Genomic DNA, 16,647 nt, shown 5'->3' on the forward strand with positions numbered 1-16,647 from the left:
TATTTTGTTGGGTTTTTTAAAGAGATGTTAATTTATATTTTCAGTGTAACAATATTGTAGAATATTGGATCTAAAATAAAGGATACCAATTTTACAACTAGAGTTGTTACAACAGTTCACATTTTCATTAAAATTTATTGATCAAATTACAGAGCCATGGTTACTCTCCAAAGAGCTTAAAGGAAATTGATGGAGACAACCAGATGTGGATCAACATGGTTCCATGAGGACCAGAGAAGGTGAATTTCTCATTCTGTCAACTGATTTAGTCATTTCCTTTACATTAGATGGTACTCTGTATTGACACTGAGAAAGCTGAATGGATGTACTGGATCCTTAACCATGCATCAAGGCCAGTCTATTAAGCCTCATCTTCATCTGGGTTTCATTCATGAAGTAAATTAAAGATTCCAGTGTTCTTACATATCACTTTCTTGAAGAAAACAGCAGAAGTCCTTGAGAAAAGTCACACTCCAGTTGAGATCGCATCCCGTGGTACAACCTTTAAAACAATAGGTTTTGCTGGTTGAAGAAGTAGTTTTTTGTCTAATTTCATAGGTATCTGCAAGAGTAGAAAAAAAATATTGAGAATCAAGGAGTGAACCAACAACAACCCCTAAAGAAATGTAAAAAACCCTCCAGGATGATGATGCTTTGCAAATACATATAAGCTTATTTAAGATCATGTGCTTTGATTACCTTATTCTCCAAGCTGTGTCAATTAGATGGTGAAGGCATGCTTCCAAATTTGGATAAGGTAAAATATTTGCTGAGACTCTACTATATACAGGGCCTGAGATGAAGTCATGTTGGTTTATGTTATTTCTGTTCTGTGCTAAGAGTAAAACAGATGAGTTTAATTTCTGTTTTGTTTTGTTTTGTTTTGTTTTTCAAAACAGGGTCTCACTCTGTATTTGTGGCTGTTCTGCAACTTACTCTGTAGACCAGACTGGACTTGAACTCACAGAGATCCAAATGCTTCTTCCTCCTGAGTGCTGATATTAAATGCATACACCACTAAGCCCAGTGAGTTTAACATATTTGAGCCTGATTCTTAGTTAATATGTCATAATGTCTTGTTTAAGTTCTGAAAAGTAATTTCTTTTGATGAAACTTGCAAGTTGAGCACTGAGAGGGTGAATTTCACCTCTGTGAACAGTCCTCAGCTCCTAGATCATATGTCACCAGTACAGTTGAGCCCATTCAGGGCAAGTCTGTAGGGGGACAGATATTTGCTTGCTTTTCCAGTATCTATTCTTGGCTTTCACAGATGGGTTGATTGAAGAATTTTGAGTCCTACAGTGTTTTAAATGATGTTTTAGGCTCATGCTACTCAGTGATGGAGGGGGAAGGCCTCCAACCGAGTAATCTTCTGGTCACAGGACAAGGGAAGAAACCAAAGTTGTCATGGAGATAGAGAATTGTCAAATTTAAAATGAGTGGAACTTGCTAGACAATCTGTCACATGACAGGTGTGCCATTGGCTCTCAAAATATAAACTTTGCTTTGTCTATCTAAATCCTTATACATGCTGATGATTTAAATGCTTTTGTGAGAAAGTACTAACATAGGTGAGGTTGTGTGTAGGTAAAGTCTTAAATCAGAAATCACAGAAAAAACACTGTCAGGCGTCTATTCATCCAGACATAAAACTAATTGACAAAGAGAAGACACATTCTAAATATACAAGTCCCATAAATTTTACCCATCCCTTTAAATGAAACAAGAACAAGTTGTTCAGGAAAATGTAAATGCTTTCTCTAAATGTACCATCTACTTCCTTTAAAATTTAAGTAATATATATGTGTTTTCCTTGATGCATAAAAAAGATGTGCATTAAATATATATACAAGTATTATCTATTAATTTTTAAGTTAGTTCAGTTTTATGGAAGAATATTATAATTGTAAGCTATACTTCAAAACATTTACCAAAGGTATACTTCAAAACATTGACCAAAGGCTTTCAATGCAGAAAGTTTTCAGAAAAAAACTTTTTGGAGATTGTGGAAGAATGATATGAGGTGATATAGAAAGGACAGGGGATGTCCTTCAATACTTGGAAAAACACAACTAAACTGGAGGCTTTAATCACAATGTATTAGCGTAGGTGAAAAAAAACAACCTGCAGTAGCCGAAAGTAAAGTATAAAGAAATGAGGAAATAAACCCAGGAGGAAGAGTCATTGGGGAATGAACAAGAACTTGAAGTATAAGAACAGAATGTGAAGGAAAGGATACATGATTTATGGAAATATGACAGCTACCTCTTTTCTGGAGCAGAGCTCCTGAAAAGTGAGGCAGAACCATCAAGATGCCTCATAAGTTTGAAGTTCATCATAACCAGCAAACTTTTCAAGATTTTTTATTCTTATTTTGTGTATAGGAGTGTGTTTCCTATACATGTGCATATACCACACGTGGAAGTCTCAAGAAAAGCCAGAGAAGGACATCAGAGGCCCTGGAACTGGAGTTACAAATGGTTGTGAGTCGCCATGTGAGTGCTGGGAACTGAACTCAGGTCATTTGTAAAAGTAGCTACTGCTCTTAACGACTAAGTCATCACTTGAGTCCCAGCAATTGTATTTTAAAATAATGACACTCAACTTGGCATCACTTGGGAAGTCAGAGATGAACTTTTAGGCCATGTGGGTAAATTATTTTAGGGTTTCAGAAATAAGCATGTATCATGAATTTCCACTTTTGTTTTTATACAGGATGTCATGTAGGCCATGCTGGCTTCAAATTCACTAAGTGGCCGTGGATCACTTGAATTTCTGACCCTCTTGCCTCCACCTCCTGAGTTCAGGGACTCCAGGTATGTATCACCACTGCCACTTCATGCTGTCATGAGGATTGGAACCAGAGCTTTGTGCATGATAGGTAAGCACTTTTCCAAATGACAAACATCCCTAACCCCATATATGAGTTGTTAATGTACAGCTAGTGGTTGATAAGACTGTCAGTGGGGGGCTTCTGTGAATTCTGGAAGAAGAGCACATCACTCAATAAACATGAAGACATGATCAGTGCACCTCTTGATGGCATGTGACATATCCAATCTCCAATGGACATGACTGGAACTTCAAATATAATGCACGTAATCCTTTCACACTAGCCTGCACTAACTCTTCATAATGCTACAGTTGTGCTCTATATTGACCCAGAATCAAAAGCACCTCACCTCTTGCATAGATGAAAATAACTCATTTGGACAGAAAGCAAATTACCAAACCTCAAACAAGCAGATTCGTTTTGACAAAAAGAACCTTCAATTGAAAAAAACTGTCTCACACAAAACATCATTTACAGAGATAGTCTTCCCCTCACCTGTGTTTCTTTACAAGGCTGGAGGGTGAAGTTCTGCAGCACTTTAGTGAGAGTAAGTTTCAAGTTCATGAGAGCAAACCTCATGCCAAGGCAGTTCCTGGGTCCATTACCGAAGGGCAGGTATACATAAGGATTGATGCTGCCCTTGTTCTCCTTGCTGAACCTGGAGACACAGAGTAATGATAAGTCAACAAAAGGCAGAAGCATAAGAGCTACATACATGTGTTTGTCTTTAGACATCTAACTGGTAACATACAGGTAGTTTGGGAAAGGTTCATTGAACTTTTGCTTCCAGGTATTCGGCTGTGAGAAATTGTACACTAAAGGTCCTTTCCATCTCCCTTGCCCTGTAAGAGTTTCCTGATGGTAGATAAGACAACTGCTGTTTGAAAGAAAATTTATCCTCTGTGTCCACTAGTGTAATTATGGTGTTATGGGATAGGGGTAACCAACCACTGTCTGGTTAGGTTGCAGTTCCAATTTACAAAGGGAATTAATGCCTGGTACTGCAAATCTGGACAAAATCTAATGGCTATGGAGGTCATAGGCTCTAAGGTGAATATAGTACTGTTGTTTTGCTAAGTGGACATGGTATCAAACTGTCTTCCAAATATTTATGTTTATATACAAAAATTAGTGCTGCTCTCAGCCTTGATCAGAGAAGCTTCTGGTTGCTGTGGGAGACAGTTAACGCTGAGACTCATAACTGGTCAAAATGCTGAAAAACAGTGATGGTGGAGTGCTCAGCACTTAATGGGACATCAATATCATTCCCAACAAGGCTCAGAGAACATCTCAGAAGAGGGGGCAGAATAACATAAGAGCAAGGGAATGAAAGGGGTGCTGTGAAACAGCACCATCTGGACAGGACACAGCCATTTTACTCTCGCACACTCAGGAGCTGGGGTTGCCTATACAAGACTGGACCCATGTTGATACACTCTGTCATGGATGGGGGAGGGAGATCATGAGGTGCCGCCTCCCTAAAGAGCTATTGACAATTAACCATTTCTGGGGTAGGGGGAACTTTCTCTTCAATGATGTAGCTATTGGTGAGTTGTTCATTCTCCAGTAAATAATTCCTATACCTGCTACGCTTGTGCAAGCAACCCTAATTAAACTCAGGAGCCACAAGAAAACAGGAAGACATGAAAACAGGAGGAAGTCTTGATGAGTACAAGTAGGGATGAGTACAAGTAGGGATTCAACACTGTAGGAGGGAGAAGAGACAGGGTAATGTGAGAAAAAAAGGGGATAGATCTCTAAACTCTAAAAGTCCATTCAGGATAATATTGACTTCATCTCTGAAAAGCATGTGCCAGTTAGACTGAAGGAAAATGGGCTCCTGCCTCACACTTAAGTTGGTCATTTGCTACTTGAGGTAAAAGAAGAAAAACACTCTGTACTTAAATTCTCATATTTTCTTCCCTGTCTCTCTTCCCCTCTCCTCTGTTTCCTTCCTTTTCTCTGCCATTCTCATCACAGAATGCAAATGGATGCAAAATCACATTTAGATCATCTTCCCATAAGAGACATCATAGCATATACAGGCAAACATGGTTCAGGGTGGATTCACACTCTGGGGATTCTGGTACCTTTCAGGGCGAAATTCCTCAGGCTCTGGCCAGTACTCTGGGTCACGGTGAAGAGCATAAATTGGTACCGTCACTAAGGACCCTTTGGGAATAAACACACCATCAATTTCAACATCTTGTTTACAGGCCCGAAAAATTCTGTTAGCAACTGCGTATAATCTGAGGGTTTCATTCAACACCATGTCGAGGTACTCCATCTCCATCAGTTCATCATAGTTGGGAGATGCCTGGAAAGAAAGAAAAAAATATGTGCTGGGATATTACATTAACTTTCAATAGGTCTGAATTGTACTGTTGAGTTCTCAGTAGCTCCAAAGCTGAACTCAGCATTGAAAAGGTCCTAGGCAATTACAAAACATTTTAAATTATTTTTATAGGTTTTTAAATTATTTTATTTTATGTGTTTAGATGTTTTGCCCACATATGTGTTTTGTGTATCACATGAGTGCAGTGCCCACACAAGTCAAAAGAGGGTGTCAGATCCCTTGTAACTGGCATTACAGATGGCTGAGAACTGCAATTTGGGGTTGGGAATCAAACCTGGATGGAACTCCTAATAGAGAAGCTAGTGCTCTTAATCATTGAGCCATCTATCCAGCCCTTTACGAAGTGGTTAGAATAACTATCACTTGGGGCTTAAAGATGTCTCAATTTGTGAAGTGTCTACTATGCAAGCCTGAGTCAGATACACATCATTCATAAAGTCAGACACAGTTGCACACATCTATAATCCCAGCAGTGGGGTGGGGGACACAGAGTAAATGCATGTCTGGTGATCATTGGGCAGACTACCTAACAAATTAATGTGCTCCAGATTCAGTGAGAAAGCCTGTCTTAAAACATAGTGGAGAGTTATTTAGAAAACACCTAGTGTAGATCTAGGATACACACACAGACACACACACACACACACACACACACACACACACACACACACACATACACACACACACCACTGAGGGTGATCGGTGTCTCCTTTTCCTCCTCCTCCAAGCACCATCCATTCACCTTATTGGGCAGAGTCTTATCGATCTCCTCCTGCAGTTTCTTCTGGATATCAGGATGAGTGGCCAGTGAATACAGGGCAAAGACAATGGTGTTGCTGGTGGTTTCGTAGCCACCCAAAATAAAGACGATTGACTGGACTACGATCTCCATGTCAGACAGAGCTGAAAGTAAGAAAATATTTCAGGAAAACAGGTCAGGGAGGACCATCACAGAAGAGATGAGGAGAAAATCAAATGAGGCTCTTGTTTCCCTAGAGATGAAAATGGAGTAGCCGTTCAGTCTCCCTGGGACTGTTGTCACTCTCACATCCATGTGACACAGACAGAGAAGGGGAAGACTGTTTCAGCCAGGATGTCCCTGGTTTATGCTCTGGTCCTCATCATCATCAGTGGGCAACTTCAAGACGTGTAATTTATTCTGTTTAACGATTTGCCTTTATTTTTATTTATGTATATTTGTGTCTGTCTAGAAGGGTGCCATTTGTATGTGGGGGGTGCCTATGGAGTCCAGAGGAGGGCATCTGATCCCCTAGACATGGAGATTTAGAAACTTTTGAGCTTTCAGAGGTAGTTCTGGGAACTGAACTCCAGTCTTCTGCTAGAGCTTAAGTTTTTTTTTTAATGTGTGTGTGTGTGTGTGTGTGTGTGTGTGTGTGTGTGTGTGTGTGTGTATGTGTGTGTGCTTGCACATGGCACATGTGTACAAGCGCCCATGGAGGGCAAAGATGGCATTGGAGCCCATAGAGCTGGAGTTACAGGCAGTTGTAAACATTTTCTATGAGTGTTGTGATTCTGTTGTTGGCAATTATTTTCTTCCAATTAGTTTAAGTATTGCTACTAAACTGAAACTGGACTATAAACCCACAATCAGTTTTAATTAATTTTCAAAATTAATATCTATTTAGCAATCAAAATTGACACAGAAGGGCTAAGGACATTAAGCTCAGTACATGGAGAGTTTGCCTAGCATGCTTGAAGCCATGGGTTCAATCCTCAGGACCGTATAAACTAGGCATGGAGGCATAGATATTAAAAGGTAGTTCTTAGACACTCCATGAATGTGAGGTCAACTTGGGCTATATGAGATCCAACCTCAAAGGATGAGGAGGTATACAAGATTTTGAAGTTATCTGATCACATGAAAGGGTTTCAAGTGAACAAACTGGAGAGAATTTGAAACACAAAATATATGATGACTTTAAAAAGCAAACATCAGAACCTAGAATATCATATTGTTGTATATAAGCAATTGTATGTACTAAAAATAAGATACAAGAACGGAAGAATCCCTTTACATTAGCTACTGATGCACACATGTAGATTAAAGTCTGAAAATTAGCAACCATGATAGTAATAATGGTTTTAAATTAAAATATGATCATAGCTGTGAGGCTCTAGAGATATCTCAATGGATAAGAATATTTGCTGCACAAGCGTGAAGACCTGAGTTTGACTCCTCAGTCGCCATGTAAAAAGGCAAGTATGGTAACACACACCTGTAACACCAACTCTGTGGGTCATAGGGACCTTCTGACTGCCAACCACCTCCAGGTCTAATAGGAGACACTGTGTGGAGGAAATAGGGCAGAGAGTGGTTGAGGAAGACACTTGGTACCTTCCTCTGGCATTCACACAGGCATGGGGTGTACACATGTGCACACACATGTATATGCTACCTGAAGAAGATAAAAATCTAAAAGTGATTTTTAAGTGTGTAAAAAAATTAAGAGAACCAGGGTGTTTGTACAAAGAGGCCTCTTATTCAATACACAAAGAAACGTAAATCGTTAGCACAGATTAAGGTAGAGAACACATGTACAGCAGGGGCTCCAAGAAAACACCAGCACAGTTTGGGTGCATGCCTCCTGACTGGATGTTTGGAATCAGATGTCTAGGCAGAGTTCCCAGTCAGTGTGCTGGGAAAGACCTAGGTAACACACAGAGACCACTGAAGACTTCCATCATGGCTACCCTTTACAATTGGAACAAACCTGTGCCCCTGTGCTTCTAGAATATTCCCTGGAGACAATAGCCATGTCCTTCTGTCATCAACACTGCAGAGGTATTCTTCTGCTAGAAAACCTTCCCACACATTTTCTGAGCAATCTGACCACTGCCTGAGAGCTTCCTTGTCCATAGACCAGAGAGTCCTTGTTTACCTTTATGAGACTCTTTGTCTTTGCAATTTTTACGCATGTTCATCATCAGCTGAAGAAAATCCACTCGGTGCTAGAAGCAGAAAGAGAAGTTGCAAAAACAGAAGGTCAATGGTGAGGTCAGAGGTCAGAGGTGGATCAGCCGTGCAGAAGCTTTGATTACTCAAGTTAGTGTTGCTAGAGTCATCATAGAACAAAAGTGCCAGTGGCTAAACCAGGAAGCCATCAAGCTAACACATCAACCACATTTACAATAAATTACAAGAGTTATAATTTTAAACAATAATTTTCATTGTTGAGAATGTTTTTGAAGAAGATAATAATAGTATTTCCCCCCTTTTTAATCATTTTTAGGTATTATAGAATTTCATGCATGTATACAATGAGATATGCTTGTATCCACCCCACCATTTCCTCCATTCGATCCCTTCTCTATCCCTTATAACATTTCTTCCTCAAACTTCATGACCTTTTCTTTTTTAATAACCCATTGAGTCCAGCTGGTGCTGCCCACATGTGTCTGGCTGTGGGGCCATCCACTGGTGTAGGGGAAACCTACTGGTGGCCACACCCTCCTTCTGCAGCCATCAACTACCAATAGTTCTTCAGTGAGGGGTGAGGGTTCGAGAGGTCCTCTCTCATCTATGCTGGAGATTTGGTGGTCTTGGTCTTGTGTAGGTATTGTGCCTTGCCATTTTTTAAAATTTCAGTCCTTATGTAAGACATCTTGTTTTCTTTGCTATTGCTAAGGGTTAGTTCTTATCTTATTTTCAATCAATTTTTCAAAACTCTAACTTATTCCCCCCCCAGAAATGTTATTATTCTCTCTGTCTGTTTCTCTCTCAATCTAGCCTTCTCTATCTACCTTTAGTGATAGGTGAAGGGAAGTACACAACTCACATGTTCACAGCCCAACACATTATTAACCCATGGACCTCTAAGGGGACTACCGCTTTTTACCTTCTGGTTAGAATACAGGCGATTTTCCTTCATTCTGTCCACAAATTTTTTGAAAAATGCTATTGAATCATTGGGGAATATGGAGACATTTAACTTCTCATACATTGGGGTGAGGAATGGAAAGAGTACTGGAAAGGATAGATAAAAAATAAAGTTTTAGTAGAAATGCAAGTTTCATTTAGAGAAGTCATGAAGCAATCTAAAGAATAAGTCACCAAGTCTCAGCCAGAAGCCATTCTCTCTGTGACCTTGCTCACACTGGGTCACCACCATAATGCTCCTTCTGTATTACAAGGTCTGGACAGAAGGCTCAGTGCTTAGCACTGATTGCTCTTGCAGAAGACACAGGTTTGATTCCCATTATGAACATGGCTGCACCTAACCATCTGTAACTCCAGTTCCAGGGGATTCAATGCCTTCTCATGGCCTTAGCAGGCAATTCATTCATATGGGAGGCATATGTGCAGGTAAAAAACCAATACACATGAAATAAAAATAACTTTCAAAAATTTTAAAGTAATTCAGCTATGTAAGAGAGATGATCAAAAAGGCAGACATTAAAATATCTAACTTTGTTTTTTAATTGCATTAGGACTAGGGAAATGCTGATCAAAACCACAGGGCCAGCCCACAGCATATCCACTAAGTGGCAATGATCAAAGTTATGGAGAGACAAGCATTGCAGAGCATGGAGAGCCTTGAACTCTCCTGTTGTTCTAGAAGACATAGAAAACACTGTGGCTGCTGTGGAAAACGTATGCTCACTTGTTTAATATGTTAAAAATAGAGTTACTTCTTGACTCAGCAATTGTGATTCTGAATGTATACCCCCAAAACATAAAATCAAATATTTTAACATAGTCTTGTATGCAAATGCCCCTGGCAGCAAAATTCATTGCAAACATATAAAACCAACCTCAATGTCTATCAACAGATATGGAATACTACTCATTCATAGACACAAGAGAGAGTGATACTTGCTTCCTTTAATTGTGTGCTAAATGACAGGGACCTGTCACAGAAACCACATAGATTATGATCCCATTGATGTAAAAAACCCAGAATATGTAAAGATACAGAAAGTGTATTGGTGGTGGCTTATGTCAAGGCTGCTTGAAGGATGATGGTGCAAATGTGCAACATGGCTAGAACTAAGTACTCTGCAGTTGACATTGGTAACAGGCCATGTAGACCATCAGTCAATGCAGACTCCTAAGTGATCAAAGTGCCGAGAATAAATGACTGTTGAGTGCTGGGCCCTATGTGGAACATGTATACCAACACCCCCACCACTCAAGGCTCAAGGAACATCATGAAAGAGGTGTGGGAATAAAGTAAAATCCAGGGAGGGGTGGTGTGAGATGCCAAATCATGGACATGTCATGGCCTAATCATGAACTGACCACATGCATGAGATCATGCCAATAATATTGGTCAGCATCCTGGCAGGCAGCACTGATTGAACTCAAAAGGGAAGGGACATAAATTGGGAGGAAGATGTATTGGGGTGTCTCAGGAAAAAGGGAGGTGAGAGTTAGGGGTAGGAATAATCGAGATAGATTGTATGCCTATATGATACTGACAAAGGATAAATAAAAGAAATCTAAATCAAAGCCAGGACTGGCGGCATACACTTGACTCCCTGCACAGAGAAGGCTGAGGTAAGGGGATCACCATGAGTGAAAGATAAGCCTGGTCTACAGAACAGCTTCCAGGCCAGCTATAGCAACACAGTCTGAAAGAAAAATGAAGTTCTAAAACAAAAGTAAGGGTTACATACATTTGAATGCACTAAAAATATTGGATTGTGCCTTTAAGGGGAGTGAATTATATACCAGTAGAGCTGTTAGTTTTGGTAGCTGTGGAAGAGAAAGGCAGAACTGACTAACATGGCCACAGACAAGAGCAGTGGGTCAAAAGGCAGAAGAACCATCAAACATACCTACTGACATGAATAATGGGTCAAAAAAATCAAATCTTATGAGCTTCCTGGCCTTTTCCACAAAAAGGTCCTTTGGGTTGTTGAGGGAATCAACATTCACACCAAATGACGTGCTTGTGATCACATCCATGCTGTAGGCCCCAAACACTCTGAGGAGAGAGACATGGGAATTAAACACATGCACCAAGAAGCCTGAAAATTTCATAATCTTGGGCAGGACAGGCAAAATCACCTCAGTACTAACCAAGTACCTTCCCCTCCTACCCTCCCCCTACCCTCGTGACCTTGGTAGTACCATGTTTCTTTTCTAACTGAATATTTTGCTATCTAGTGTCTAAGGGAAGAAGGAGCAGCTGGACCATGTGAGACACACAGATGATGACCCTTCTGCCTCAGTTGCCCTTCCTCTCCCAGAACCTCAGTACATGTATCACTACTTACTCTTTCATGGGGATAGGCTTGCCTTTCTCTGCCTCTCTTCTCAAGTATTTTACCAAAATATCTCCATACTGTTCAATGATGGGGAACATCTAAGCACAAAACACAAAGGCATCCATAGTTAAGTGTGGGGACTCAAGTCTCACAAACGTTTCACCTAAAAGTCCTTCCAGTCACCTCTTTGAGTTTTCCACTGGTGAAGGCGGGAGACAGCAAGGCTCGAATTCTCTTCCAATCCTCATCCTTAGACATGGAGACGGCTTTACTCATAATCCCCACTGGGCCAAATTCCTAGAGTCCAAAAAAATACAAATTTGGCTTTCTGTAAGTCCAGAATTTTCCATAGTTGCAAAAGTGCTAAGTGGATATTGGAGTATAGCAGTTAGTTACTGACTGTTTACTATGGATCAACCCTCATGTCAGATGCAAAAATGTCAAAATTTCCTCACAGTCCATAAGAAATCAGGTGTTCACTGGGCTGCCTGTTAAGATTTCAAATCTCTACATTTCAGGATCCTTCTAAATGTAAATCTCTCTGTGGTTGGAAAATTAGTTCCAGGGTTGGAGAGAAGATGGGAACAAGATATAGCAGATTCTCCAGAGCTATGCAGATGGCAAAAGGCTTGGGGACAGATGGAAAGTTATCTTTGCAACAGACAAGTTCTTTAGTTCTATATTTACAACATTTAGCAATGTGAAAAGTCATGATTTCATATGGGGTGTGTGCATGTTTGTGTGTGTGTGTGTGTGTGTGTGTGTGTGTGTGTGTGTGTGTGTTTAGACTAGAGTTCCTGTGTACATGCTGAATTAGAGACCAGAGGTCTGGTAACTTCCTGTATAAGTCTCTTGTTGCTTGAGTTTTCCTGCCTGACCCACAGTCAGGACAAATCTCTGACACCCGCCAGTCCCACAGCCACTCAGACCCAACCAAATAAACACAGAGACTTATATTGGTTACAAACTGTATGGCCGTGGCAGGCTTCTTGCTAACTGTTCTTACAGCTTAAATTAATCCATTTCCATTCATCTATATCTTGCCACATGGCTCGTGGCTTACCGGCATCTTCACATGCTGTTTCTCATCATGGTGGCTGGCAGTGTCTCTCTCACTCAGCCTTCCATTTTTCTGTTTTTTCTCCTCCTTGTCCCGCCTATACTTCCTGCCTGGCCACTGACCAATCAGTGATTTATTTATTGACCAATCAGCAACACATTTGACATACAGACCATCCCACAGCAGTCTCTAGTGCATTTTTTGAGGCAGGGTCTCTCACTGAATCTAGAAGGCTCTGCTTTGGCTAGAAAAGCTAGTCAGCAAGCCCCAAGGATCTACCTATTTCCAAACACAGCTCTGAAGTAACACATGCATGCTGCTATGCCCAGATTTTATATACATGCTGGGGAGCCAAACTCAGGTTCTTTACCCCTGAGCCATCTCCCTAGCCCTGAGACACTTAAAGGATTTGATGCTTGGGTTTTTAAAGATTTATTTTAGTATTGTATTTATGTATGTTTGTATGCTTGCATGTACGTATGCATGTATGTATGTATGTATGTATGTATGTATGTATGAATAAATGCACATGTGTTCAGTGTATTCAGAGGCCAGAGGAGGGAGTTGGTACTCCTAAAGCAAGAGTTACAAGTGGTTGTGAGTCACTGGATGTAGATTTAGGCAACCAACCCCCCATCCTCTTTCAGAGCTTTCAGACACTAAGTCACCTCTCTATTCCCAATTTGTTTGGTTCGGGAGCTGTTTGCTTGCTTAGGAATAATGCTGTAGAAATCTCTTTTCCTTAATTCTTTATACAGTGATAAAATAGAAAACATAATTCTATTTCCCTGGTGGGAACTTCCTTCTACCTTCCATATGTATAATTTATACTACTGTGGCATCTCCCAACATGCCCTTATATTAAAGTGCTCAGCACAACAGAAAGAAATGGAAATGGCTTCCACTTGATGAAGGGCAGCTGCAAACTCGGCCTTCAGCCAACTTCACCATGACTCAAGGCTGAATGAGGGCCAGAGAGATGGCTAGCAGGTAAAGGGGCTTGCTGCCAAGCCCATCAACCTGAGTTCAATCCCCAGGACCCACAGGGTAGAAAGAGAGAACTAATATGTTTCCCCAGATAGGTCAGTGGAATAGGGATGGTTTAAAAAAGAGAGAGAGCCGGGCGGTGGTGGCGCACGCCTTTAATCCCAGCACTCGGGAGGCAGAGGCAGGTGGATCTCTGTGAGTTCGAGGCCAGCCTGGGCTACCAAGTGAGTTCCAGGAAAGGCGCAAAGCTACACAGAGAAACCCTGTCTCGGAAAAAAAAAAAAAAAGAGAGAGAGAGAGAACATTGAACTAAGTATCATACCTTACACAAAATTAACATAAATAAAGCCACAGGTTTAAGAGCAAATCTCAAAATTGTAAAATTTGTATTCAAGCAAACCCACACAGAAGGACCAGGTAAATAATCATCAGACTTAACAGTGACCCCACATTTCATTGAGAAGGAAAATGGATATACAAGGTGAAGAGAAGAAGACAGGCCGAACAAGGCAACTAATGGGCTAGCAAGAGGGAACTGCATGGTCAAGGAGCAGCTCTTTATTCTCAGTGCTTGTTACCACACACACCTAGACCTGTGGTTAAGTGTACTACATCACACAGACAAGAGAAAGGTCCTGTGAGACAGGAAATGTAAACACGATCTAGATGACAACAGTGTTCATCTGCAACTAGATTACAATAATGTGGTATATTTACACTTCCTATTAGCAAAATGAATGCCCAGACCCCGCTTGTATGTTATTGTGGAAACCACTGTGAATTTATATTTATTTCATTTTTTAAATTCATTAAGTAGCCAGGAGGTGGCGGTGAATGCCCTTAATCCCATCACTGAGGAGGCAGAGGCAGGCAAATCTCTGTGATTTCGAGGACAATATGGTCTATACAGTGAGTTCTAGTACAGCCAGGACACAGGAGAAACCTTGTCTTGAAAAACTCAAAATAAAAAATAAAAACAAATACCTAGTATAACTGGGTGGTGCTGGCACATGCCTTTAATCCTAGAATTTGGGAGGCAGAGGCAGGTAGATCTCTGAGTATTGGCAAGCCTGGCCTACAGAGTGAGTTCTCTAATAAACCAAACCAATCAATCAAAATCAATTCAATAAGTAAAATATAAAGTTGTGCATTAGTAAATGGGGGAAGCTGGAGATATGGCACAACAGTTAAGGGCACTTGCTGCTCTTCTGGAGAAGCCAGGTTTAGTTCCCAGAACCCATGTCAATCCACTCACAACTGCCTAGAACACCATACCCTCTTCTGGCATTCACAAGAACCCACACACATATAACATTCACTTATATGGACATACATATATACACATAAATACAAATAACAAACATGAATCAACTTTTTAAATTAAAACAAAGTTACCTACCCGTCTGTTTGTGAAGGCAGAATAGCATTCCTTCACTAGTACGTTCTTGATCATCTCTGTGTCTGTGATAGCTAACACAGGTATATGACCATCAAACAACCTGTGTGGGGAAAACAGCTGATTAACCCAAGCCAGGTTCTGAAGCCAGAACCCCAAATCCAGACTTTGATTCTCATGTTATGTGACCCTCACTCTGGTTATACAACACATTGTCACAGGAGGTTCCATTCCAACTAAGGGAGTCTGACCAAGGATCCAGTAGAGTCTTTGTAAAGTGATAGGTAATGTCAATCAAGACACTACGAGTCATTTAAAGACAAAATAGTTTGTAGTGGGAATCTAGTAGAGTCATTGCATCTAAGATAAACATTAGAATGAAAAAGTTGCTTCTCACTCTATCTAGGGCAATGGCAGAATGTATTGGTTGTTTGTTGAAGGTACCTAGACCTTGAAGTAATCATAGTAGAGAACAGTGACTATTTTCTATGATTTGTAGGGTTGTTTTGTTTTGTTTTGTTTTGTTTTTTTGAAGGGGTTTTCCCTCTGTTGCATGACTTTAGTCACTAGACTATCCAGGCATGCTTGGAGTTCTTGAATTATTGAGTACTGCAAACAGTGCACAGTAAGGACTGAAGTAGCCAGGATGTGATGACTTCCTTCAGAGAACATCTACAACAGATTAAAGGGACTTTGGTATACGGAACTCACTGTATCCCACTCAGTAAATACGCTTATGAACAGAGATGTGAGGTTCAGTTCACAGAAACTATTCCTTCGTGCTGCCAGAGAGCCTAAAACTAAATTCTGGAAGGTCTTTCCTTCTTTGAACATCCAGTACAACAGGAAACACCAGACATTTGGCAACCAACAACGTAGGCTCAGAGATGAGAGAGATCCGGACACTCCAGGACTGGAGGTAAATTTGTGCAGAGCAGGCAATACTCCAGGATGGGATGAGGATATGGGGATTTCCCCACATCGGGAGCAGCAATATGTGTGGTTACTAAAGTGTTTGTTGAAAGGAAATGGAGTGAATGGGGAAGAAAAACGGCTTACAGAGCCTTTGGTGTTAGTTAAAAGGTATTGTTACTGGTTTCATGCAACTCCTCATGTTTAATTAAAACTGACTGTGGAAGCAAGTGTTGAGAGCTTAATAGAGCTCATCAGAGAAAGAAGCCTATATCAGTCAAGGTTTGGTCTTTATGGAATTTGATCTCAAATGCTCTGGATCCGATGCAGTGTGAGAAATCACAGAAAGCTCCACCTAAAGTCGAACAGGGAAGTAAAAAGGAAAACATTCAGGCTAGAAATTGTCAGTCCGCAGAGGAGAATGTTTTCTCACAGGAAGACAGGAATGTTGTTTCAGTGGAAGAAGAATGTGAGGAGGGTCAACATAATGGATATGAATCTCCTCTTCCTTCTTCAGGTGAGAGGGACGTAGAGACTCAAAAGGTTGAAATACTAGCTGCACCGTTTCAAGAATTAAGGATACAAGTGGATAAATCTAGAGACAAAGAATAAGAGAAATTTAAAAAAGGAATCTTCCTGGTAGAAAAGAGGAAAGAAAAGGAAATTTAAAAAGAAATTTTCCCTGTTTAAAAAAAAAAGACTTTTCCTGGTAGAATAAAAGAAATTATTTACTAAAGGCCTACAAATAGGAAGGTTTGAGGAAAAATAAAGGGAGAAAAAAGCCCCTTCCCAGTAGAAATAGAGGAAGGAAAAATCCCTTTCCCATAGAAAAAAGGGATTCATGTCAGCAGGTGTAGTGGGTAGCCATTATT

General features: G+C 40.5%; 1 protein-coding gene across 2 annotated transcripts in view; it reads right to left on the reverse strand.

Moving 5' to 3' along the window:
• Positions 1–434: 434 nt before the first annotated feature.
• Positions 435–16,647, reverse strand: part of LOC131902053 (cytochrome P450 3A31-like) — a 34,644-nt gene continuing 18,431 nt past the window's right edge. Inside the window, exons 4-14 of one of the 2 annotated variants that reach the window (XM_059253099.1) lie at positions 14,867–14,966; positions 11,604–11,717; positions 11,430–11,518; positions 10,989–11,137; positions 9,047–9,174; positions 8,090–8,159; positions 5,932–6,092; positions 4,924–5,150; positions 4,417–4,419; positions 3,329–3,491; positions 435–562 (exon numbers count right to left, since the gene is read on the reverse strand). In XM_059253099.1, coding sequence (XP_059109082.1) covers positions 467–562; positions 3,329–3,491; positions 4,417–4,419; positions 4,924–5,150; positions 5,932–6,092; positions 8,090–8,159; positions 9,047–9,174; positions 10,989–11,137; positions 11,430–11,518; positions 11,604–11,717; positions 14,867–14,966 — 1,300 coding nt within the window. In that variant the 3' untranslated portion in view covers positions 435–466. The remainder of the gene's footprint in view (positions 563–3,328; positions 3,492–4,416; positions 4,420–4,923; positions 5,151–5,931; positions 6,093–8,089; positions 8,160–9,046; positions 9,175–10,988; positions 11,138–11,429; positions 11,519–11,603; positions 11,718–14,866; positions 14,967–16,647) is intronic. The other variant, XM_059253100.1, reaches the window with a different exon arrangement.

Source organism: Peromyscus eremicus, unplaced genomic scaffold (assembly GCF_949786415.1).
Source record: "Peromyscus eremicus unplaced genomic scaffold, PerEre_H2_v1 PerEre#2#unplaced_1620, whole genome shotgun sequence".
Classification (NCBI taxonomy): Eukaryota; Metazoa; Chordata; class Mammalia; order Rodentia; family Cricetidae; genus Peromyscus; species Peromyscus eremicus.